At 39.8% G+C, this 25197-nt stretch overlaps 4 protein-coding genes across 6 annotated transcripts; 1 reads left to right on the top strand and 3 right to left on the bottom strand.

The window, feature by feature from the left end:
• Nucleotides 1-1181: 1181 nt before the first annotated feature.
• On the top strand, nt 1182-5336 carry dkk3a (dickkopf WNT signaling pathway inhibitor 3a; the record flags this gene model as incomplete). Its single annotated transcript, XM_079554510.1, has 8 exons — nt 1182-1298; nt 2697-2957; nt 3062-3169; nt 3255-3311; nt 3547-3639; nt 4355-4499; nt 4613-4769; nt 4843-5336. The coding sequence occupies 8 exons, from the start codon at nt 1182-1184 to the stop codon at nt 4928-4930; spliced, it is 1026 nt and encodes a 341-aa protein (XP_079410636.1). The 3' UTR covers nt 4931-5336.
• A 547-nt stretch (nt 5337-5883) lies between these two features.
• Nucleotides 5884-16660, bottom strand: usp47 (ubiquitin specific peptidase 47). 2 transcript variants are annotated; one of them, XM_079555699.1, is made up of 28 exons: nt 16410-16660; nt 14746-14943; nt 13494-13610; nt 13270-13420; nt 12960-13056; nt 12725-12870; nt 12573-12652; nt 12092-12241; nt 11850-11945; nt 11608-11760; nt 11325-11480; nt 11125-11256; nt 10967-11043; nt 10836-10891; nt 10649-10761; nt 10446-10547; nt 10174-10381; nt 9947-10062; nt 9706-9825; nt 8821-9619; nt 8235-8410; nt 8076-8156; nt 7880-7995; nt 7689-7807; nt 7460-7590; nt 7328-7375; nt 7115-7245; nt 5884-6986 (listed from the first exon to the last, which is right to left on the bottom strand). In XM_079555699.1, the coding sequence occupies exons 1-28, from the start codon at nt 16452-16454 to the stop codon at nt 6812-6814; spliced, it is 4089 nt and encodes a 1362-aa protein (XP_079411825.1). In that variant the 5' UTR covers nt 16455-16660; the 3' UTR covers nt 5884-6811. The 2 variants fall into 2 exon arrangements, with proteins under 2 accessions (XP_079411825.1, XP_079411824.1); XM_079555698.1 differs by having other exon boundaries at nt 11325-11483; nt 16410-16659.
• A 104-nt stretch (nt 16661-16764) lies between these two features.
• On the bottom strand, nt 16765-18720 carry clec3a (C-type lectin domain family 3, member A). 2 transcript variants are annotated; one of them, XM_079555611.1, is made up of 4 exons: nt 18146-18164; nt 17936-18043; nt 17761-17847; nt 16765-17518 (listed from the first exon to the last, which is right to left on the bottom strand). In XM_079555611.1, exons 2-4 carry the CDS (start codon nt 18039-18041, stop codon nt 17121-17123), a joined length of 591 nt encoding a protein of 196 aa, XP_079411737.1. In that variant the 5' UTR covers nt 18042-18043; nt 18146-18164; the 3' UTR covers nt 16765-17120. The 2 variants fall into 2 exon arrangements, with proteins under 2 accessions (XP_079411737.1, XP_079411736.1); XM_079555610.1 differs by having other exon boundaries at nt 17936-18720.
• A 623-nt stretch (nt 18721-19343) lies between these two features.
• On the bottom strand, nt 19344-24993 carry vat1l (vesicle amine transport 1-like). The gene is made up of 9 exons (XM_079555609.1): nt 24699-24993; nt 24185-24314; nt 23899-24114; nt 23639-23781; nt 22358-22461; nt 21775-21830; nt 21371-21565; nt 20043-20126; nt 19344-19873 (listed from the first exon to the last, which is right to left on the bottom strand). The coding sequence occupies exons 1-9, from the start codon at nt 24911-24913 to the stop codon at nt 19778-19780; spliced, it is 1239 nt and encodes a 412-aa protein (XP_079411735.1). The 5' UTR covers nt 24914-24993; the 3' UTR covers nt 19344-19777.
• Nucleotides 24994-25197: the final 204 nt, after the last annotated feature.

Below are 25197 nucleotides of genomic sequence, written 5' to 3'. Positions count from 1 at the left end.
TGTGTTCACCACATGGCTCCACTGGACAATGATTTATCAAGACAAGCTGAGCACAAAGCTGCACAGAGCTAGATCCTCTCCAAGGCAATTCATTTCGCCACTTTTCCTGACCTTAACCGAGATTCACCTTTTTTTTTTTTTTTAGATTAGATGACATTTGACCAAAAGGACATATCAACCCAAACGGTCAGGTGCAAACTCTCTGGCACATCCAAGATCATTTGTCAAAACATGCTGAAAGATTGGGAGGCAGGATTACAGGCCGGGCAGGAATAGAAATCTCAGTAAGCCAGCAATCACTAAAAACAGATTCAAAATAGAGGAGCGTTAAGTTACAAGACGTGTGAGCCCGTAGTATCAACACAAGCCGGCTCAGTAAACAACAACTGTAGCCACTTCAAATGATTGCCAAGTGTACAAAGGTCAACTTGATGATAGCTAGTCAGAGCAGTATCAAAATCTGGAGCAATGTTTGAGGCTGTACTGTGTTTTATCCTCATTGGTATTGTTATTTGTTGTCCGGAGTGGTGCTGCAGACAAATATATACACTGAATGACCCCTCTTTTCTGCTTCTCTGCGGTCAGAACGCAATTCAAAAGACCTGAAAAGCCACAGATGAAACTAGGACACACGCAAACAGTTAGCACTTTCATGGCACAGAATTAGGAAGGAAGCGTTGCTGAGAGGAAGGAGCAGGTTTACTGCGCTTTCAAACAGTCATCACGAGTGCATGCAATATTGAGATCGTGTATAGATTCTGCGTTTCACCAAAATCCGCAAAAAAAGAGAGTTTGACCTCTTCTCCCACATACTGCAAATCAGCCTGAAGTTAAGCCTCTTGGTCAGAGATTTTAGCACATTCGTTGGCAGAGTCTGGGAAAACTGGTGCCAACTGAAGGTGTTGTACCAGCTGAACTCTTCTCTCCTCTGCAGCTGTGGTATTAGGCCACACAGGAAATGAGCTGCTGGTGTTTGTGAGACACTTGTTAATACTAAAGTTGTGAATCACTGCATTGACTCCCAACACTCATCATTCTGTCTGGATGTCGTCCAGAGAGATAAGACTAGCATTAAGTGCTTTACTTTCTTGCTCTTAAGCACGATTCCGGTTTTTAATTGAGAAGCCATTTCATCCAAAAATGTACACACGTATGCTGTCAGTCACCCTAAAAGCATTAGCATGTACCTTCATGTCACTCAAGTGCTCTATACAGTGGAGCTGTGTAAAAACTGTCAACACCACACCTCTCTCTATAATGCTGTTTGGGTCATTACAAGCCCAGAAGCAGCTAAACAGGTGAGGTAAGCTGCAGTGACTGAAAAGATAAAGTGTGTCGAGTTCATTAACCTCTACCAACAGGAGTTAGTTTCAAGCACTGGTGGGACTACATACAAAACAACCCAACTATGAGGCCATTCAAAAGGCAGTCGCTCCTGTTTTGCTTCACAGATATGGCTGAAAAGCTTCCTCTGAGAAGTGATTTATGGGGGGAAAAAGAAAAAAAAAGTGTTTTTATGGGTGTACAGTGTAGGTCACATCAGAGCTGGTTTGTCACAAAGGAGCTGCAGTCTTCCACAGAGAACTTTAAACACATGGTTATTTAATAGCCCGTTGAATTGATCTTGCCTTTCGTGGTAACCTGTGGGTCATTATTTTTGCATAGGCTAGTGTTAAATTGGTCAATTCCATGCAATGTTAAGGCTGGACAGGTCTAATAGAGATCACATATCTCTCAACTCCAGCAGGTAACATCAAAATAATGGGAAAACCTTAACTTACCCTTTTTTAGCACCAGTGGTTTAATCTCCCAGTGATCTCCTGTCAGTAATAGCCTTTACGGGTGAATAGGTAAGGTCTGTCCCAAGTCAATCTAACAAGCAGCGGCGCGTGTGAGAGAAATGTAGTAGTCAAGCGTTAATGGGCGGAGCTGGAAGTCTGACACTACAGTATTGCACCACGCCCTCTGCTTGCATATGCTCAAAATGGCTCAAAAAAGCACATAATGATCTGAGGTCTGACTATGGGTATGAGTCTTGAAAAGATGCCCCAAAAAATAAATAAATAAATAAATAAATTTAAAACAACTAAACAATCACCTTTCAACATCCAGTCCTAGTTTCTGTTGTTATTATTATGAATCATGATTATGATGATTATTATATTGATGATGTTTATATATTTTTTGTGTGTGTCATATGGGTCTTCGGTGCCCCTGACGTGGAACTATTTGGGTAATCAACATTTCAGTAGGCAAAAATATATATATATATATTTTTTTAAATCGTCAGGAGAGCCACGGCACAGCCCGCCAGACATCGAGGGAAACTCGCCGTGGCATGAGGCCATCTTGTGGGCGGACAGTGAACTGCAAGTCTACAACCACAGTGAAATATCAACAAGAAGCACGTGGTGGGTCCGCTGCAATTATAGCGTCCAATAATCCACTCATCCTTGAACCATGCACAGTCCGCATCAAATTAGATGAATTAGTCCCACGTAATAGTGCTTTAAATGTATTCATTTATTTCATTGTGCTTAAACTATCGGCTAAACTGTGTAATGTAAAAATATCAATAGGTTGAAAATAATTTTGTTAAACAACATTAAACAACAATTATACAACATAAAGTTACGAGCAGTGGAGAAGTTGGCCAGACTGTGCGATTGTGGTCACGTGGTTCTTCTTCTTCGCAGCAGCAGAAACAGCCCCACCACACCCTCCGCTCAGCATCCCTGTCCAGCAGCCGCAGTGACATCAGTGCAGGCAGGATGTTGTCTGTCACTCTGCTTATGTTGCTCCTGATCGCGCCAGCCCGTGGCATCCTCCCTGACATCGTGGACTCGGGCCTCAATCACATCCTGGGAGATGTTTTTTCTCAGAGACAGACAGAGCTCGATGGCCCTTCGGTGAAAGAGGAGCAGCTGCAAGTGAAACCCGAGCTGGCGCCCCACCAGGTATGCTGCAAGTTGCGCTTCATGATGCATGACTTGCGATATTTTGATTCCAGTGTAAAAGTCATCTAGCTTTTATGTCAACACCCTTTTTTATTGTTTTTCAGTCAAATAACGACAGTGACCCCCTGTCACACCCCCAAAACATTCCTTCAAGTGCTCCAAATGAAATGATTTCTGCTCATCTCAATCAGTCTGTCCACTCATCTCCGCAGGTGAGGCTGTATATCAGCATAATAACAAATATTACAGCAAATAAATACATTTAAAATAACTCCATGAACTCTACTGACATTGCAGGACACAAACAATTCCTCTACATCGAACCCCAATGGCCTGGACAACAATATATCTCATGTAAGTTTGTCCAACAATAAGAAATATAATATATAAGATGATGTATGCATATGTTATATTTAAAATATCTATTTATTTGTGGACGCATTTACTTAGATATACTTATATTTACTGCTAAGATGTTGGCCTGTACTTATTTGTTTAAGGCAGATCCAGCCTATTGGATCAAACTCACAGCTATTTTCTGAATTGGTTTCCTGCTCCAAAATAAATGCAATATTCTTGTTTACTTCAGGGTTGCCTCACTGATGGGGATTGTGGAAAGGGAAGATACTGCTTTTCTCAAATGTATAGCTCCAAATGTATGTCCTGCAAAGCTCTTGACGTGGTAAGTAAAATCAGGTGACACATCTGTGTACATGGGTCACCCTTGACTGCATTGCAGTGAGTCCACAAGTGTAATTGGAGTGTGGTGTTTTTATTTGCTATGTTGTAAAGCAGTGTTTCCCAACCAGGAGTGAGGGGACCCCGGGGGGTATGTGAGCGTTTGGAAGGGGGTCCTTGACATTTTTTCATTTCTGTATTTCAATATGATTTTAAAGTATAAAGTATGTGATATTCTCCTGCAAAAAGAGTGTTTTAGCCTTATTTTGAACCCAAAACACAACCAAAATACTCATAAATCTAATTTTAGCTGATCATTTTCGAAATAGCTGGCAGCGCCTGCGAGATAAGGGGAACTTTGAGTAGAAATGAAACGGATATGCGTACGTGATGCAACAAATGTTGGGAACCACTGTTGTAAAAGGCTTCATGTCTAAAAGTTCCATTCATTCACTGTGAAAAGCAGAAAATCACATCACAGTAATAGTCATCTGAATTTGCTCTGTGGAGAAGAACCTGTGGTTTTTACTCAAATCTGACCCATTTAGAACTGCTGATGCTGTGAAGTTACTCTTTATGAATAACTAGACTGGCAGTGTTTCAAAAAAAAAGAGAGAGAGAGAGCACATTAGAAAAGTGCTGCTATTGCATTAGTTTCAGCAGATGTATAGGGCTGCATTTTCTGTGAACAGGTTAGAAATATTAAACATTGTTTTTAGCCATGCACCAGGGATGTGGAGTGCTGTGATGACCAGATTTGTGTTTGGGGCCAGTGTGCTCAAAATGGAACCAAAGGAGACGCTGGCAGCACATGTCAGAACCAGAACGACTGCAACCCTGATCTCTGCTGTGCTTTCCATAAAGGTACAAAACTTTGACTGCCTTTGGGACATTCTGCAAACTGCTTCTCATTACTACAGTAGTTTTGTCCAAGATGTCTTTAAAATAGTTTTGCACACTTATCTTTTCTGGTTTAGCATTGCTATTCCCCATCTGTCTGGCAAAGCCCATAGAGCGTGAGCGTTGCTTTAGTGCCTCTAATCACCTCATGGAGCTGCTGTCCTGGGACCTTCAGGATGACGGGCCAAGGAAGCACTGCCCATGTGTTGGAGATCTCCACTGTCAGCATTTAGGGTGAGGAATTATATGCAATCCTTTGTCCTGAAAATGTTTCATTTTACTACACGTTTCTTGTACCGCTGGACAGGCGAGGGTCTATGTGCCTAAAAGCAGAGGACTCGAGTGAAGAGGACATGGCGGACAATCTCTACTCAGAAATAGACTACATCATCTAGTGCTGTAAGCTTCAGAGGGCTCATCCAAAATTTCAAGGAAATCCCTGCAAGCCTTTAATTTTGGACTTGGACTTTCTTCAACATATATTTAACATAAGCTAACTGAGAAAACAAATGTAATATAAACTTGCTTAAGTAATGCTTGTAGATTATTGCATTGATATTTAGTCTTGAGATCTCATCTTCACAAAACAACTTGATATGCAATTTCCTATTTTATGCAAGTCCTATTCGAGCATCTAATCTACACCAGTGGTTCCTAACCTTTTTTTGTCTTGCGGACCCCTTGGGCCCTTAAGTGGTACTCTGTATAGCCCCTCCCTCAGGAGCTGTTGCTCTTTATTTAGAAAGCAATAACTTAACTATTTGTAAATAAAAAACAATGCTGTGTTCAAAGTAAACCTAACCTTTTCCTTTCTACATAAAGTTCAGATTCACTTTTTTAGTAGTTCCAAGTACCCCCTGCTAAGTCTTCGAGCACCACGGGGTCCCTGTACCTCAGGTTGGGAACCACTGATCTACATGAAATGTAATGCCATAGAAAGCTGCTGTTCCATTGTATTCTTCTGTTCATGCTGGCGTGTGCAGCGCAGGCGCATGAGGAGTCCCTGTGGGCACAGAACTCTTTCTTACTGATAGTTATACTGTTTGTGTGTCTTAGTTTAATCTGTGTCCTTCAGGTCTTTTGAATTTTGTTACTTAAAGCAGTCCATTTCCTCTGATCTCATTTGTTATTTGTTCAAGGTTTTCCTTAAGTATTTCCTATACATCACTACACCATCTGGCTCATGTAATTTTTGACAAGCAAGGACAGTTCAAGTTAATTCATTCACTTTTTTCACATGTACATCATTAACAATGTAACAATTGTAGCCACTTTAAGCATGAAGTAGAAAAAAAAACACTTCCGTACAGATTATGAAAAATATCATTAATTGACAAAGGACACATGCTATGAAAAAACAATTTTAATTCATTTCTAAAATCAAACTATTTCACACATGATTTAAATGTAAAGAAATGAACAACAAACATTTTTAGATGTTGGCTTCTCTACAGTGAACAGCTGGTGGCAGCGTCAGAGCCCAAGGGACTGGGATGCTGGGCTTCAGTCCTCAGAGCAAGTGCCCAGGCAGATTGCACCGTGTGGTGTCAGATCAAGCAGCAGCAGCAGGGTTGAAGTGCCAGAACCTCACTCTCCCATCGGTACAAGATACACAGGACACATGGGGACACAACCACAGACCAGCTCATCAATTCAAAATGTAAATACAGCCAACAGCTGAATGGTGCGTACATTTACACTGCCCACTGTAGGTTGTTTCATTGGAATCAAAAGGACAACCAGATCCTGTAGAAGTGATCTTGCTTCAAATCGGGCAGCTAGAGCCATTCAGAACATGTAAAAATTTAGCTTTTTGATTTTTGAAAAGATTCAACTGGAGAAGGATGCTATGCGCATACGGATCGTCAAAAATAATTTAAGAATGAGTCAAAAGAACTGAATAAAAAAACGTATCAACTATCCTCCCATAAATAAAAACAGACGAGTAGCAATTAGTCAAGTGAGACATGAATTAACAGACGCCTTGTGGCTAAATATCACAGTCCCAGCAACGGCTTCCACCTCAAAACCTGCATTAAAATTATTTATCTGTACAGTATTGATTCTTTCTGTATGGGCACTTCCCTTTAAACTTTACAGTAAAATACACTATAGTGCACAATAGCCAATCCTCTAGGCAGAAAGAGGGGATGAGAGAGACCAGCTTCACAACACTGCTGGATGTGCATGAAATTATTATGGGCTTGATGCTCGCACTGAGTCCTGCTACACTGCAGCAGCCCAATTGTCTATTGTCCAGAGTAGTGCTTTGTGCTTCAGTCCTGCCCTGTATCTTTGGCAGGGCCTCCATCCAGGTAGATCTTCAAAGCCTTTTCTTTCCGTGGCGAATAGCTGACACGGTGCCCAGTTTTTAACAAACGACTGCTTTCTTTCTTCATCAACTCATTGCGTTCATCTTCTGAAAGCTCCATAAGTTCCTCTGAGCTGTCCCTGCCAATAAGAAAACAGCCTCAAAATTATCAACTCGAAATTAAAAGTGTACTATCACACGTGAGAATAATAGCTACTTGAAAGAGTGTTTTCTGGACATAATGCATTCTATAGCCTTGGATTGTTACCTGTAGAAGACCACAGCTCCATCATCACAAATGTAGAGAGGCCACACATTCAGAGTAGAAACTTTAGGGTTCCAGTCCAAATCCTGGTGGATTTCTAGCACAGAGATGTCACACGGAAATGTCCCTCTTCCCTGGAAGACAAGTCAATCAATGCAAAGAGTGGCAGGCAATATGTGAAACAATCGTTCAATAGTAATTTAATAAAATCCGTACTTTTGCAAATTCTAAATTTTCAAGAGGAATCTGACTGAGCTCACACAGCTGCAAAATGAAAACAAATGATCAGAAACACAATTTAGAATCAGTCAATGTAATACAAGATTAACATAAATATATGCCACATACCTTTTCTTTCAATTCCTCTACACTGCTGCTCTCCAGAATCACTTCCTGGAAAGGACCAAGTTTCATTGTGGCAGGGCTCCATCGCCGAGTTAGAATGGCCAATTGTGACATAGACTTCATTTTCTCTGGCTCTTCAGAACAGAAACAAACACGTAATAAAAGTCAATCAAATGATAAGAGAACATACTCTTCATAGTTGCAAAGCCCAATATAGATGTTAAAATACTACCATTAAGAACTTCCAGAAAAACTTCCCAGTTGGAAGAGATGCTGATGTCCTCCTCATACACATGGTAGTCCAGAAACACAGTTCCTGGGTTCTTCCATGTCTTTTTCCTGAGACGAACTCTTCAAAAACAAAGCAACAGTTATTACCCAAAAAGAACACAAGTGAAATTCTTTATCATGTGCAAAACTCACTTGTCAATACTGAGGTCGAGCTTGCACTGCTCTTTTAATTGAGGAAGCAGCTCTTCTTTTGACTGTCTGACAGTCATGCCCTTGGCAAACACTGTGTCCAATAGGAACTTGCAAGGCTGCAGATATGAAAAGCTTTTGTAACGGGTTGTTGCTATTCATAGTGATACGGCGAGGAAAGGGAGCAAGTAATCCTTACCTCTGTATCGTTAACAAGCAGCTGATACACTTTGACTCTGTATTCGCCCTTCTTTAGTGCTCTTCCAAGTCGAATAGTGATCTAGAATGATGGCATTTTATTGTAGGAATTCACACAAACTTTGGATTTTTTTTAAATTGTTATTTTGAGTCCACTGACCTTGTTGTCATCAGAGAAAGATGACAGTGTTTCATTCAGTCTTACACTTTCAAACTCTTGGTTGTTGGCATATACTCTGAAAACTTTGAACTGTGTGGATGGAACTCCCACATAAGGCTCCAGGTTCAGTTTAAAAGCTGATAATGTTATCCTTTTGTCCACATGAATCACCAAACCTAAAATTGAATATACATTATATGTAAAAACAACAAGACGTTCCAATTTTGAAGATGAAAATAAAAAATTGACTTATAATCATTTATTGCTTGCATTGACCAATATTTTTTTCAAGCTGACCATCTGACTAAGGAAATAGAAAGCTATAGTAAACACTTATGTTTACTGAGGGTGGTTGTCCTGTACTGAAATGTAGTGGATGCATGAATATTTTGTAATAGATAAATACTTTACTCTAAAACTCTATTGCACTATATTGATAATAACAGAGTATAACTTCATATCAAATGATTTGAGTAGATTTAAGCTGAACCTACAACTCCGTTCCTATGGATCAGGTGACCAAAACCTAAGAATCTAGAATAATAATCAATAACAAAAGGACGTATATGTAGTAAAAGGTATGTACATTTGTGTGTGTCCCATGTAGAGTCATCTTGAGGGCAAGGCTCCACTTTGAAGTACAGATACTGGGCGTCAGCTTTGTTCTTTCCATTGTCATCATACTCGCTGTCAGTTCCCGAGTCTTCTTCAGCTGTATCCCACGTTTCCTTTTTGCCCTCGTGGGCTTTGGAGCGACGGCTGCTCGTGATGCTGTGAGAGTCTAAGCCGTTGGCCAGTTGGAGCGGTCCACTATCTGCGTTACACAGTGTGTCACTGCTGTGGCTGGAGCTCAGGATGTCACTGTCCACTGAGCTGGTGCTCCGATCATTAATGACCTCCGAGTCTGAGCGCTCCTCAGAGGCAAAAGGTGTCTCCAGGTCAGACACCCCTCCACTGCCTGGAGCCGCCCTGATCCGGTTTTCCAGCTCTCTGTTGTCTGCGGCAACACACAAAGACAAGTTTGAGTCTGCTTCTTGAGTTGGAGATCCGATGTGTTCAAAGTCACTAGTGTCAGAGCTCTTTTGGCTATCGCTATTGCTGGATCCCTGCTGCTGCTGCTGCAGAGACAAGCTCTTTAACTTTTCTGTGCTCTCCTCCAGGATCGCCTCCACAGACTTACTGTTACCCTTTGCACCATCAAAGAGGACTTCAGAGTCACTTCCTGCCTTTTGGCAAAGAGTCCTATTAGCCAAAGTGCCAGGAGACTGTTCAGGCAGTAAAACTAAGAGCCGGATCGTATTTCCATGACGATCCAAAAGTTTCCACAGGAGTGAGTCAGTGAATGCAACCTGATGATCGGTTGTCTCTGAGCTCTCCACAAAAACCTTAAGACCAAAACCAGAATAAAAAATAATTGCAAGTTCACAAATCACAGAATTAATAATTGTTATAAGAAAAAAAAATCAATCACCTTGTTGCTTCTGAAAAAGCCCTCAGCTTTAAGGGTCTTGTTGGGTACATAAAGAAGCCGGAGGTCATTGTAACAGCGCTCTAGGACAACGCGCATGGTTTCAGCAGACAGTCCTGTAGCCTAAAAGGGAAAGACCGACAATACATGCTTTCAGGGTCTACAAAAATAAATCCAAGCCTTATGACACAACTTAAATAAATCAGGACTCAAGAGACAAGCATTGTGAACAACAAACTAGTACCTGTGCAATAAGCTGTTTGAATTCAGTGATGCTCTGGTTCAAGTATGCGCGCACACTGACCGGAGAAGCTATGGCCTCACTCTTCAGATCCACAACATGAACTTTCACCATTACTTCTGTTTTTTTTTTCATTTTGAGGAGTTACACACAAATCAAATTGTTAATGGCAAAACATTGTTTTTATTGTCTCATAAAGCTGCTATGCTAATGCTTAACAAACAACTCACCTCCAGGTTTGTAAGGCTGGAAGACTTGCTCGGGTCTTCGCGTCTCCAGAAGCAGGTCAAACATGTATGAGGACTTAACCCCTCCCAGCAGCAGGCCCATTGGAGTGTCCTCCTCTCCTTCATAAGAGCGCTCAAGATACTCATGAAACTCATCGTACTTGACCAGCCGACAGCAGTCCAGGGGAACCACTCCTTCTAGCTCCATCAGCTGAGTTACAGAACACGGGTGACTTCACCAGTTATTTAAAATGGGGCAAACAATAATAACAAACCTTATAGGCCATCTCTGTGGCTTCTCTGAGTGTTTTATCTTTGTGCACTTCAAGCTTGCTCTCCATCATCATCTTCACAGGATGCATGCAGAAAAGCTTGATCTAGTAAGGAAAAGAATGGAGGCATGAAGGTTTCCCTTGATTAAAATTTCTAAAAACGTCCATTTTAACGCAGAGTTATAGTGTACTTAGCGTGTCTATACCTTACAAGTGTTGCGCTCTATCTCTCTTTGTCTTTTCTCTTGCTCCTCTGACTCCTTCTCTTTTAGTACCAGACACTTAATGTGCTTTGGAAAGTCTTCCACAGCGAAATACTCTAATAACAGTCAACATATTAAAAAGGCAGAAAAAATATGCATTATATTGAGCAATGAGAAACGCTCGACATACTCGCATTCCTTGTGGGATCTTTCAATCTGTAGATCAGCATGTAGGCATTGGTTGAACTGTAAAAAGAAAAAAAAACGGCTAATTGTTATGTCCATGTTTATTTTCAAATAAGACAAGGTGAAGAGATGAACCTGGCAAAGGCACTGGAATAGTAGCCTCTGCCTCCTGAGGAGCCTCCATAGGTTTTTCTGATATCATCTTGAGTGATCTGAAAAACAAATGTATGTACACAATGTTGTTAAGTGTATCATGGAATGAAACGTCACATTGCTACATTTCTGTCACTGACCCGACTGACGTGCTGATCATTAAAGCTGTACCATTGGCCATCACTAAAGGACCTGATGCAGGCATAGTAGTGCCCCCCAGCAGCACTCCCCGAGTGAACCATGACAGAAAACAGCTCATAGGTCAGCAGGCTCTGAGGCAGATTATTAAGCAGTAAGAAAATGTACTATTCATATTTTTTTTTTTACATTTATGAGCTACCTTTGGTTTCAACACTCTTTCCGTGCTGCTGCTACTGTCCAGGCAAATGCCTTCGTCCACACAGTCATCAGTGGAAAAATCATTGCTCATCTGGTCACTGTGGCAACTGCCTTCATTCTCAGCTCCACTGTCTGTACAGCTCTCAGTCTGCGGTGACTTCTGAAACAAGCATACCGTGCACTTAACACAACACGTGAATGAAAAGTGAAGTACTTTCAAGACGAACTGCTTTAAGCATCATTTTAGATCTAAAGGCATCAAAGTATCAAAAAGTAGTAGGTACCTCATCCTCCACATCCATGAATGGACTCATATCAAGCTCCTCTGGAAAGGTCATGCGGTCATTCAGTTTAATGCGATGCATAGTGGTGTAGTCAAAGTCAAAACGTTTCAGCTGGAGTGTCAGCAGGTACGGAAAATGCAGAAATCTCAGACCCTGAGCGCGAGAGAGCGCGCGCGAGAGAGAGGAGAATAAATTATACACCGGAGCCTACTTTGAACATTTGACATTTTCACTCTTCTCACCTTCCGGGCGTCACACTTTTTCTTGCAACGCTCACAGAAGTATTGATTGGGGCCATCCAGAGTTTCAGGCTGGATAAAAGCCTGTAAAGCTTCCTCCTATCAAAAGAAAACCACACATTGGTCTTGTAGAGCTTGGGAAGTTAAAAAACTTAAAAACACCAACAGTGTTTAACTGTTGATTCATTTCAATAATTACACATTACCACTATATAAATACTGTATTGATGAGAAATGAAACGCACCACACTGCCATAGGCCTGGCTGGCTCCAAAGGGTCTAATTACAAGCGGGATGTCCAAGTAAGTATCAATCCTCCAGCTCTCATAGCCACACTCCAAACAACGAACATAATCCTTTAGCTTCCCCTGGTACAGCTGGTTGATCAGGTCAGCCTGAGGATGAATGCATGACCATCAGCTGTTTTATAGTAACAATTACGCTTTTGTTAACGGTTTTCTTGAAAGATGAAAAAGTTGATACAAAAATACAGGCAATTCCTATACAGTGTTTGTATTGTCCTAGTCTTGTGTTTTTATGCGTCAATGCACCAAAGATTAATTTCTAAGAGTCTATTCTATTTTTCTAACGAGATATTTGCACAGCTATAAGTGTGTCATTAATTACACATGCTGAAAGTTTGGTTGCAGGTGCACGAAAGAGGAATCCAATACCTGCAGCCTTACACTTCGTTTTTTTTTGTATTTGTCAAAAGAAAACACTGACCTGTTCTGTCTGCTTCCACTTTTGCTCAAGAGCATCAAACATAACTCTGCACAGCTCTTGCACATCGTGCTGTTGCCAAGCTGAGAACACAATGTGGCTTGTGAATATTTCAGATACAAATGATCAACAGACTGTCTTCAGAGCTGCCTCACCTTCGCTGCTGTCCCAACCAAAACTGCGGGTCACATCAGTGGTCTCAATAGCACGTTTCTTACTGGTCTGAAGCAGAACAAAGAGCCTTTGGAGCTGATAGGGGATGCTGGTGACCGAGTCCTCTTCTGATTCTTCAAACTCCCAGCTAAACAGATTAAAAAATATCAAGAAAAGGAAATGTATTCATTATAAGTACACTATTATTTATTACTTTACACAGCATAGTGTTCTTACTTGTACAGAGCATTTCTGAACTCAGGTGTCATAAAAAGTGTCTGGAGAAGGCTGTTCAAATAGCAGGTCATGGCCTGGTTGACTAATCCGACATAACCTACGGAATAATAAATAATCCAAGATCAGAGTAAAACGAACAATGTTTAGGACAAAGAGGGGAACGATTAGATAACAAGTTGTAAAATGAAGCACAACACCAGTACTGTATATAATTGATAGGATTCAAACAAAAGAAGTGAAATGATGTGAAAACTTTACAAGAAAAGCACTTTGATAATTCTCAGGCAAGCAATTATTTAGTAACCCAAACCTGTTTCAGATTTGTTGAGGATTGAGGAGTAGGAATAAGATGGGCTGCTGTAGTCCCCACTGCACCCTACAGTGCCATCTCTGGGTAAAGGTCCAATAAAGCGCTGGGAACTGTCCTCCAACCCACTGCTTTCTCCTGCTCCCGATTCATCCTAAAGCAAAGAACACTAGAGGTTTATGAATGTTCCTCTTAATAAAAGTCATAGACATTATGTTTTGACCCACTGATGCAATGTGCGGCTGCTCTCCATCTTTGTCAGTAAGATGAAGGTAATTCCTTTTTCCACCAGGTTCAAACCCGCAATTAACGAGGGACATGTCACTGGTCTGATCCAGTGATGGCTTAAAAAGAACAAAACGTGTCACATTTATGTTAATTTTTCAAAGAAGTACTTACTTGAGTAGCTTGCATTGATAGACTTAAAGTAATGAACTCACAAAAAAGTTAAACTCCCATTAAAATCCTTCTCAGAGACTGGATCCCACCAATATATTTGCAAATCATCATCAAATGTAAGCGTGTAAACAAAACTAAGACACTTGAGCAAGTAGACTACAAGTGAGCAAACTGCTGCTGTGGAAACATACAGTAGCTTAATCCAATGACCTACTCAGTGAGATAACAACAGGCACAGCACCTGGCTTGGGTCAGCAGCAGGATTAGTCTGGGCTCATGTAAGAGACTGGGTTGGATCGAACCAAACAAAAAGGGGCAGTATTAGTTTCCCCCAATGACTTACCACCACAAAATGTGACACCTTGGGCTGAAACAACTCATCAGAAAAATCGTAGTGATCAACAACTAATGTATGGATCTTAGGTCCAAAATGAAGATCGTAAAACATATTTTACCCTAAAGACAGCCTCACAAGTAACATTATGCGATTTTGATGAAAATTATCTTAAAGCAGTACTTAGTAACTCCCTGAGAGTAAATGCTTCACTGACAGAAAAGACAAAGGGAGAGATGGATATTGTACGTAATTACACAATGGAATTTGTTTTGTTTTTTTCACTCAAACTTGGCTGTATACACTGTGTAAGTGGCGCCAGCCCGCAGTTAGCTTTGCCCGTTAGCTTCTTCTTTGTGATTCCATTAGTGTGTATTGGGGCCACCGACCCAGTGCAGGCAAAGTTGCATCTGTGGTTTTCTGGCCAGAGACACCAGGGGGAGATGAAAGACCCCCAATTCATCCCATCATCACTTGCATTGCCCCCAGAGGGATTTCAAAAAGGATTTATTAAAAGGCAAACAAGTTACTTAGTACTGCTTTAATTTACAAATATTCTACAAGAATACCTTCTCAACTCAACTGTCATATTATTCATCTGGTCAAAAATCAGAGAGGACTGGCCAGTTACAGGACTACTGGCAGCTCCTGTGACAGTCTCAATATAAACATAGGCCTAAAGTTTCTATACTTGAAATGGGAATAAGCCATTAATCAATAATACTTTTTAAATAATAAGTGCTCACCATGTCGGGTGTATTTCCCCAGGCCAGCTCAAAGGTGCCAGAGACATATCCCACTTTATGAGCCACATCTTCATGAAGTTTGGAGAGAGTGGTGGAGGCAGGCAAATTAAGAGTCAGCTTTTCATTCACTGTCTTTGCACTGGTTGTGTCCTGAATTATACACAGCACTCTCAGCTCGTCTGCTGCATTCTGTATTTGCTAGATAAAGAGAGGAAAAGGTAAGAAAGCTTTCAGCGAATTTAGTTGAAATTTATAGTAATTATAAGATTTTAGGCAAAACTTAAGACATGCGGCTCAAACTTATTTTTTTCTTGTGGCATTGCTGACTCCAAAAGGTATTAGACAAATCTATCATGTTTGTAGTAACACTTTGACAACATGAGCAGGGACAGCAGGCCTGTTAATGTACATGCTTCATTTCCCAAGAATGAAAACATTAGACATTATGACATACAGTGGGGAAAAAAAGTATTTGGCCAAAATCCAATAGAATGTCTATGTGAAACTGACCAAATACTTTTTTTCCCCACTGTACATCCAACTTAAAATATCAGACACGAGCACCACTGGACTGGTACCTGGCAGCGCTTCTTCATTTCATCAAAAATCATCTGTCTGCAACTCCAAAACTTCCCCTAATTTGATTTAAAGAATAAAACTATTTTTAAAGATATAAGACAGATAAAGATAGATTCTTCAGTCTTTACTTTATCATGCTGATAATACATAATATCAGCAAACAGCCGTGGGCCCAAGGCAAGTTTCCTGCAAGGGGCAATAAAGTTTAATCTAATCTAATAAAATTGTATATGGAATTGAAAAGCATTTAATCCTACAATTACAAATAAAACAATTGAATGTCAAAACAGTAAATTGAACTTTTTTGTCGTGGATATCTATATATAATATATGCTATATTTGGTGCTTAAAAAAAAGACAAAAACGGGTCCTAACTTTCAGGTGGCGATGAGAGCATGCTAAAAGTGTTACCCGATTTGACCGTCGATCTGCTAATGCTAACGCAAAGCGAAATTAAAAGCTCTCAACATTAAAAACAAGTTGAAAATAGATCAACTACGCACCAGTGACTCGTTTTAGTTTTGTGAAAAAATGTCCATTAAGTTTAGGTTTTATTGCATAAGAAAGTGACACTTGTATATAAAGCCACAATACTCGCTGTTAGAACTTTAAAACATCAAGATTTATTGCAGTATTTCCTCAATGCCAAACGACGTTGCTAGTTTTAGCCTCACTCGACTGGCTAGATTAGTTGCCTTACTAGCTTAGCGCTGATGTTGACAAACGTCACATTTGATTCAGAAAATTGGAAAGAAACTAAACTAAACGCTAAGTATGATTACTTGGATAAGGTCAGTCGCCAATGTTATACAAAAATACCCTCATGCTACACTTTCTGCTGTCAACGAAAAAGACATCGTTTGATGTCATGAAACTAGCAGCTAGCCCTTAGCACATAGCTCTTAGCCATGTCACGATAGCGTAACATGATTTGGCCTGTTAGCCTCTGAGAGTTCGCTTTTATTCGTGTATTAAGAACAAAAAAACAGAAACGTATCTAGCGTGGACGAATATAACTACGTGCACATACACTGGAGTGTTGGCAGCTTTTCTCCAGATCTACTACGGTTCCGTAATTTCCTCACCTCTTTAGGTACAAACTGGTTGTCCTCGCTAGGCACCATTTCCATTTGTGCGACAGTTTAGACAAGCGACTATCCCATCGGATGTCAGCGAATAAACTTTACATCAAATTGCGCGGGCATGGTTGGTAGATTCGGTCGCCCTAAAACCAAACTTCAATAGGTTCTCTCAAAAAAGTTACTGTCAAAGTGATCACAACACACTGGTTACTCTACACAAGCAAAGTGTCCTGCTGTAAATGGTGAAAAATGGCCGGTATTTTACTCCGCGAGACTCGGCGTCACATTCATCCTGACGAGCGTGCGTAAGGATACAAATGCGTGCGTAGGGTCCAATCGTTTTAAAAGGACCGAGAAAAGTGTGTGTGGAAAATAAAGTGAAATTGTCAACACAACATGACACCTTCTCAGGATACTTTATTTGAGATACAACAATCTATTCGGTTTATTATGTCCAACTGAAAATAGACGATCTGTGCGCCAGCTGTTTTCTATGCTATAAAACATAAAACATCTCTTGAAAAAAAAAAAAAAAAAATCTAGTGACAAAATATTAACATTTGTGAACATACGTAAGCCACTTTCTTTATTCATAAATCTAATGTTATGTGGGCATATGGCCAGAAAACGTTTTGGCAAGTGAACAAACAACTGTTATTGTTATTTATGACACACAGCCTTTATAAACAATACTACATTTTGTTTTCACCAATTCTAAGGAATAATATATTCACAGATGTACTTTTTCAGACTGCGACATACTTCATCATACCACTTTCCTTGTGCAGGCACTGACAGGGCCACGCAGCTCTCCCTCTTGGTTCCTGTGGGCTGCTTTTTGGTGCGATCCCAGTTAAAGTAGCTGATGGGCTGGCTGTTGACATCAATGTACTGACCTTCTTTCACTATATCTGCCACTCCAATCCAAAAATCCCTGGCTGCTGGAGCACTCCTCTTTGCATAGTCCCTCAGTTCATTGTTTTCCATCATGTCCCTTGGTGTGGCAAGAGTTCCGCCTTGTGCAATACAGTCCTCATTTGCTTCATGGTAATGTTTGGGCTCCTGGACAGTGAGATAGCATTTTCCAAAAGCTTTGATTCCACGAAGACAAACTGAAAAACATATGCATTTCTATTATTAGTAGGAATTAATATGAGCACACTTAATATTTTGAAATGGTCCGATAATCCTTATTTTAATACTGAGGGTTTGATTACTACCCAACCCTATTGCTCATAGTGCTTCTGCCCTCTGCTGGAGCTGGAATAACATGAAGTACACAACTTAGATACTAAAACAGTTTAAAACATTTCATAAGTCATAGGCACTTTGAGAATATTGTACTGTAAAGCACCTGTTTGCAATGCTTGCATCTCTTTCAGTGAGTTCACCTCCAGCCACAATTTCTCAAGCTGAGATTTGACGTCGTCATCATCTGAAACTACAGTCCCACGGAAAGCATGAAAAACAGATCACTGACTGATCAAAATTTACAACTAAAGATAGTTTTAAGACAAGTTTATAGTTACCAGCTTGTCGCGTTGACACGGCTTTTCTGGTGGGTGGATAGCAGAAACTTACATGAAGCAAAGACACGGACAGGACAAGAAAGACAGGGAGGCCAAGCTGTTCCATGCCTGAGTCCAGAGGTAGACACAGGAGCACACCTTGTACTGCACTGAAGTAAGCAACCCAATATATACTAGCACTGTGTATGCCTTTCATAACGCTTCCTTTACCCTGTTGCACTGGCTCAAACACTTGTTTATCTTTTCCAAACCAGGGAGAAGTAAGTGAGGCAAATAATGATTTCACTGTGCCTGTTTAAAGTAAAAAAAAAACAAGAAAGTTTAAACATAAAAATCTAATGCTAATACATGTTTAGAAAGGGTGTGTAAAGATTATTAACACCTTCATCACCCAAAGATAAATGCATAAACAAAACATAAAAACTGATGCAAGAGTCACAGAAAGCCCAACTGTTGACAAAACACAGTATACCAAAACTATGTAGCTACTGTAGATGTGTCCAATTTTTTATTTTTTTTAATTTACTGTTTTCGACTGCCCAAAATCTCCAGTGCTCCCAAGATGAGAGCAGGTCATCACCACTATGTAAACAGTGAAGTCCTGCTCTCATCTTTGGAGCAATTCAAGATAATTTTAGAGTGAACTGGTGTATACTGAGGGAAGGAGGGGGCATCACAGCTCAATATAGTAATACAGTTTCCAAAAAAAGAATATTTTTGTTTCTCAGTTTTTAAAAAGCTTGAGGGATGTACACATCACAAAAATAGTTGTGTTTTCTTCTCTGATGATACAATTCAATACAATACAATTCATTCAGACTATGCATGTTTGCAATATTACTCAATGAACAGGGACTGATTTAAGGTGCACAAGGGCCCATTTTTACTGGCTATGATATCATTATTAAGGGAAAAAAACACTTACATTGTATAAATTGCAGATACGTTTATTGAGGTAAGGAAATACTGATGGGAACAGATTAAAAATACGACACTCACTTTCAATACTTACAACTGACCCTCCCTCCCACTAAAAGTTTCATTTTTTCATTGGTCAAAATCTCGTCAATTGCTGGAATTTTGAGAAAGTGGCCAAAATGTATCGCACCATCAGAGTAAAAAACAGACAGCCTTTGTCTTACTTGTGGAACTATACAATTGACATAATTCAAGTATTCACTCAGTGTTTGCAGCTCAAAGGCACTGTTAACTCAATAAGGAGTAGTAAGGTTGGCAAGACTATGGCTGAATCCAAATTCCTACAATAATAGCTCCTATGTCCTGCTCCTATCTCCTTGTCACGTGATAAGGTCATCCGTTAGATCTCTTAAAGGAGGTATGATAGGAAGCACACATGCTCCTTTCCCTACCTCCTTCCTAATTGACAGCCCTATTAGGACGCTTCTTATCATGGTGACGCTGATGCACATCCGGTTTGGGCTTAGACCCCTTACCAATTTGCTTGATTCGGATGTAGCCTACAATTCACTATTTTAATTTTGTTCACGTGTTTAAATTACCAAAATATTACTATCACATCATACTGATATTTTTGATGTACTTATTTATAGTATTAACATTTACAGTAGGAATATCAATTGCATAATGCGCACTGCTGTCTTCATTTATCTCAAGCAATAACAACAAAAGCAGACCATCAACTGGCCCTTGCTGTGGTGCTAAGCTACTGAATTGTTCTTGTAACTTAAAACACAGAACACCAAGAGAAGGACAAGGGACATACAACTCATGCATACGTACAGTAATTGCCCAGTACACACAGCTTGTAGATCTGGCTTTGAACAGGTACATTTTCCCTTTGCTCTACTCCGTACATTTAATCTAATGGATAAAAGGCATCCGTTCCTTAATGTCATCCCCCTCTGTCTCCTCTTCCTCCTCCCCTGCTTCACTTGTCTCTGTGCTGTCACTGGCCATCTAGTGATAACATTACAGAAACAAATCACCCAGATTTAGATTGATTATTAATTTCAAAGAAAATTAGTACAGCGTACAACTATAGTAATGAATCAGTCAATCGTTAAGATTGAAGTGAGAAAATGAAAACAAGGCTTTAATCAAAAAGAAAGACAATTACCATACATACCAAAGGTGTAGGAGGTTTATCAAGATCCAGAATCAGTTTTCCAATATTTCCCCTGTCATGGATTCTCTGCATGGCCTCCTTTACCTGTGACAATAAAGTGACATCATGAGGTCAGTTGCTGCAAGTAGAACAAAGAAAAAAAGAGTCTACCCACTATAGGATGTCATACATTTTCATGAGAAATTTAGCAATTTTATGTCTGACAGCAAAGTTGAATTAGTCACTGTGTACAACCAAAAATGTCTACTTAATTCAGGTCCAGACAAAGGAAGAAAACAATGCCCCTGACACACTAGCTCCCACAGCATCTTTCTCCTCTCTAATGATTTCGTTCATGGGGAATGCTTCTTCTGAATGGCCAGAGCAGTGTGCCAATGTTTGACCACATTATGGCTGTACTTTCCCATGCCACTTTGCATGTATACACAAATATACCGAGCTATCTGCTGTGTATCCAGTCACTGAGAACATACATACAGTGCAGTTACAAAATATTTAATGTAAGTATTTCATGGTTTAACATGCCTCAGACAACCAGGCCACTTGTCAGGTTTGTGGATTGGCACAAAGAATACATACAGTGGGTTGCATAAGTATCGGCCCCCCTTTAACTTTGTGATCATTCAGAAATCTTCATTCAACTTCTGAAGGCAATTGGTGGCACTAAAAGAAAACGGGGGCCGGTACTTATGCATATCCCACTTTTCAATTTTTTTATTTATAAAAAAAAAATCAAAATCATGTATAAATTTCATTTCACTTCACAATTGTCTGTCACTTAGTGTGTGTCTTTCACATAAAATATAAATTAAATGTATTTATGTTTATGGTCTATAGCGTGGCAAAATGTCATAAAGTTAAAGGGGAGCCGATACTTTGAGAACAGTTTCTTTTAATTTTTAATCTATTGAGGAGGAGAGACAGTATCTAGTAATGGATGTGTTGTGTGTCCTAGAGCTTGTGATGCATTAAAAAAACAGGGTGTGTGCAGCAGGTGAGAGGTGTGTGGCCTCCTACACCCCCCCCTCCTGTTTACCCTATTCTTTTTTATGTATTTATATATTTCCTCTGTTTGTGACTGTTGTTACTTTGAGAACAGTTTCGTACACGGGGCCATCAGGAAGCTGAACTCCCTAACCTCCCGCCCACCCCTCTTCCCCCTTCCCCCACTCCACAATCAAGGATGAGAGAAACATAATTTCAAACCATTCACATGGTTTGCCAATTAAAAAAATCTTGAATCTTGAATACGTATGCATACCACTGTATTTTTGTGGTTATTAAAAGACAAAAGTCAAGTTATTTAATATGCATGAGTCAGATCTTACCTCCTCTAAAGCCCAAAGCGAGTCCACTACAGGCTTAATTTTCTTTTCTTTATAGAGGTGCAACAGTTTTTCCATCACCAACTTCACTAGACTGCATTTCTTTTGCTTGAAGAGAAGACTAAGCAGCGAGAATCCTGCAATGACTTTGTTCTCTTCATAAAGTTTAAAAAGGTTCACTTTTTCCACTTGCCACCACTGAAACACAGTAAAACAGACATGCAAGTTGTATGTATACCCCTGTGCTCCTCACAATTTTCTCAGAAGCATATATGCTCCTTCTCTAACCCCACACCAGGTGAAAAGGATGTACTTTACAGTTGTTTGGCATTTCACATGAAAGATGTAAAAAAAAAAGTAACTTTATGGGCCTCATTGTAGAATGGCCCAGTGTATCTCTGACTCACCGATTTTGCAAAGCTGAAGAAACTCTTTGTCTCCCCAGTTACCATGTTTGATGCGCCTGAAGAGACAAAAATAAAAGGATTAGTGTAGTGCAAATAGGTGAGCAGATGCAAAAGCCCATTAATAACCAGTGTTCGGGCATAAACAGTGAGTCAGGGGAAAAGCGCCTTTTGACCTTTACATTTTCAGAATTTATTCATACAACTCCAGCTACTAATTTATTCATAAGAAGTAATTACATCAGATTAGTCAATGATGGTAGCCATGACAATAGCACATCCTAGCTATGGCATGCAGACTTTAATTCTAATTTGATCACATCATTTGAGTATCATAATGTACAGGTTGGAGTAAGAGAGCATGTTACAGTTTTGATTTATTTTACCTCCCTTTAGTTATAATATTTGTTATCAATTTTAAAAAGCCTATTTTGACTTGTTAAAGGCTCCTCTAGACACTGGTTCTGCAAATTAGCCTTGGCTAAAACAATAATTGTAGATAAAATTGCTTGTAGTCAATCTATTTTTGTTTATCTGTCCCCATCAAATAAATAATAACTAATATATAAGGGATTATTCATCATACCATAAAGGATATATGTTCCCAAAGGCTTCAGTAAACTTAGACTTTTCCCTGTGTTCTCTCCAGACAAACAGTCCAACACAATGTCCACTCCTTCTGGAGAAATCCTAAAGCACAAACATAGAAATGTTAATTTGAAGTATTTAAATATTCAATTGTCACTTAACCCTAAATAATAAAAAGGTTTATTTCAAATGATCATTGCTTTCTGTAAACCTAATCAGTGTGAAAGCTTGGTGATTTCACAAGAAGAAAGAAAACATTTATATAGCACGATTCACAGATAAAATCCCGAAGTGCATCACAAAATCAAAACAACAAAATATAGACAAGTAAAATACAGGTAATCATTGGCCTTGTTGTGTTTTCAGCTGCTTTTTAATAGAATCAACAGTCGGCCATTTACGTGGGGACAGAGGAAGGTCATTCCACAATTTCTGAACTTGAAGGGACAAGTCTCTTCAGGATTTAATGTCGATCTGGTGCGACCAGAAGTGTAGGAGCACAGCAGATCAGAGACATACTTGGGGGCCTGATAATGCAAGGCTCTAAAAGTCTAAACTAAAATTATAAAATCAAATCCAAAATTTGATGGGAAGCCAGTGCCGGGAGGATAAAATTGTAGTAATTAGCGCCCGTTTGCTAGAACCTGTTAAAAGTCTCGCTGCCGCATTTTTAATTGTTTAAAGATGATTCAGAGCAGATTTATTAAAACAAGTAAAAGAGAGATTGCAATGATCTAAACGATAGGACATTAAAGCATGAATCACCAAATCGGGATCAGCGTTGGACAAATCAACGTTTCTTAGGTGGTAACAAAGCATGCTCTTTCTTTGAAGGGCACATTTTTCATAGGATGTGCACTTCAAAGAAAGAGCAAACAGACAAATATATTCATGAACACACTGAGGATCCTGTATAAGCAGGTGAAAGATTGAAAACTATATCACAAGATAATAGAGTCTAGACACTTAAATCTGGAATAATGTTTCAGCATTCAGCTTTGTTATGTTTAAGAGATTTATGCCTAATTGGCTCAGTTGGTCCACGTTGTCAGCTCAGACCTCGGCCCAACACAATGAAGCCGCTCCCCAAGTTGAGCCACCATGAGTTGCCATGGGGACTGTGACCACTAAAGTCCAAATAAGGCATGTAACATCTGCGTCATGTTAATACTCAAAGGGGGCCACGTTAACACAATAGTGGGAATTCAAATTTAAAAGGTGGAGATTGTTTTAGTAAACTGTCGAGCGAGCATCATCATATAGACAAGATAATGCTTACTTTTTGACCTCTTGTATATAATCAGTGCTTCTGTCGAAGAGGTGAGTCACAGAGCCTTTGATAGATGTATGTTTGAAACACGATGCAATCCCAAAAACTGTCACATTGGGAACAGTGGAGCACAGCTGAGCTACAGCTTGACCCTGAAAAATAAGCAACATGATACCAGCACATCAACACATGACTGCACAGAAGGAAAATGAAGGTAAATTAATGTACATAACCAAAATACCATGTTTTAAAAATATCATTATACTTACTACACTGCCTCCTGCTGAATGTACCAGCACTGACATCCCAGCCCGCAAATTGGCCACTTCAAAAAGCATCATATATGCAGCTACATAGTTCAGAGAGAATGCTGCAGCTTCGGTAAAACTCATTTCATCTGGCATTTTGTAAATAAAATCCACAGAAGTGCAGACCACCTCTGCCCAGGCATTGTAGTTAACAAATGCCATAACTCTGTCACCAATCTGGATGAATCAAAGTTACAGGTTGTTAACCTTATTAATGCCTAATTTAAAATTGGATCGTGTCACTAACCTCAAATCCTTGTGTATTTTCACCAACAGACTCCACTATTCCACAGCACTCAAACCCAGGAACCACAGGTGGTTTTGGGGGACTATCAATTGTGCCTTGACGGACCAATAGATCCAAGAAATTTAAACCACTGCAGAAAGCAAGTTTTTAGAATGCATTAAACAAAACAAAACACGAGCATAAACAACATATTAGGATGTTCACCTTTTTTTCAACATAAAATAAATAAATAATAAATCCTCTGTTCTACATAACATGTTCAACAAGTGTCCATGTTTGAAAAAATAAATCATTTTTTGATAAACAGATTTCTCTCAAATCCCAGATGCACTGCAATGTGAGGTCGTCATTCAGAAAAAAGTGAATGTAAACATATGCTTGATAAGATTCAGCTCTAATGGCCACTCTCCACTAGCAAAGACCTGTGGCTTCAGAGCTGTAATGTTTTGATTATGGCGCGTTAAAAGCTGGAGACTCCGAGAAAGCACATTTATCAACCTGTCGTTATAATCACCATGCTTTGACGCGTATCTTCACTTCTCCATCCACAGGTTCGGGCATTGCCTTCTTGGTTACCCTGAGTTTGTTGAGACCGCCAAAGCCTGACAATATCACCGCTCGCATGTCTTTGCCATCGCAGGAAGACTCCACCGGTTCATTTTCATTGCTTAGCTGTTTTTCTATCATTTGTTGGGTCTCCTCCGTCATCTCAGACCCTTCTTTAGCCATGTTGGAGAGCACGCACCCCCTCTAATGTGATGCGCTGTACGCAGCAAGTCAACTGAACGGTTCCACTGACCACCATGATAAACGCATGAGAATCAATACGCATCGATGTACATTCGCGCGCTGAAGTAAAAAACAAAATACATAAAAAGAAAGTAACAAATAGAAAGATAAAGAAACAACAATGTGTGATGTGATGTCAAATCTCAATTATACTGTACAAAAAAAACAAAAAGGAAAAATAAGAAAACATAAAGTGCACCACCTGCTGGTCAGTGTCATTATAT

This window comes from Gobius niger (genome assembly GCF_951799975.1).
Source record: "Gobius niger genome assembly, chromosome: 4".
Taxonomy (NCBI): domain Eukaryota; kingdom Metazoa; phylum Chordata; class Actinopteri; order Gobiiformes; family Gobiidae; genus Gobius; species Gobius niger.
This window is presented reverse-complemented; position numbering and strand designations above follow the sequence as displayed.

Coding starts and splice junctions, on each gene's coding strand:
- usp47 (XM_079555698.1), bottom strand. CDS start 16,454: ATGGAAATGGTGCCTAGCGAGGACAACCAGTTTGTACCTAAAGAG. Junction 13,057..13,269: donor CCTCAACAAATCTGAAACAG/GTTTGGGTTACT, acceptor ATTATTCCGTAG/GTTATGTCGGATTAGTCAAC. Junction 11,761..11,849: donor AAAAGTGTGACGCCCGGAAG/GTGAGAAGAGTG, acceptor TCTCGCGCTCAG/GGTCTGAGATTTCTGCATTT.
- clec3a (XM_079555610.1), bottom strand. CDS start 18,131: ATGAAAGGCATACACAGTGCTAGTATATATTGGGTTGCTTACTTCAGT. Junction 17,848..17,935: donor CGTGTCAACGCGACAAGCTG/GTAACTATAAAC, acceptor GTGGGACTGTAG/TTTCAGATGATGACGACGTC. Junction 17,519..17,760: donor GATGCAAGCATTGCAAACAG/GTGCTTTACAGT, acceptor TATGTTTTTCAG/TTTGTCTTCGTGGAATCAAA.
- vat1l (XM_079555609.1), bottom strand. CDS start 24,913: ATGGCTAAAGAAGGGTCTGAGATGACGGAGGAGACCCAACAAATGATA. Junction 22,462..23,638: donor TATATACAAGAGGTCAAAAA/GTAAGCATTATC, acceptor TTTGTGCTTTAG/GATTTCTCCAGAAGGAGTGG. Junction 20,127..21,370: donor CGCTTTGGGCTTTAGAGGAG/GTAAGATCTGAC, acceptor TTATTGTCACAG/GTAAAGGAGGCCATGCAGAG.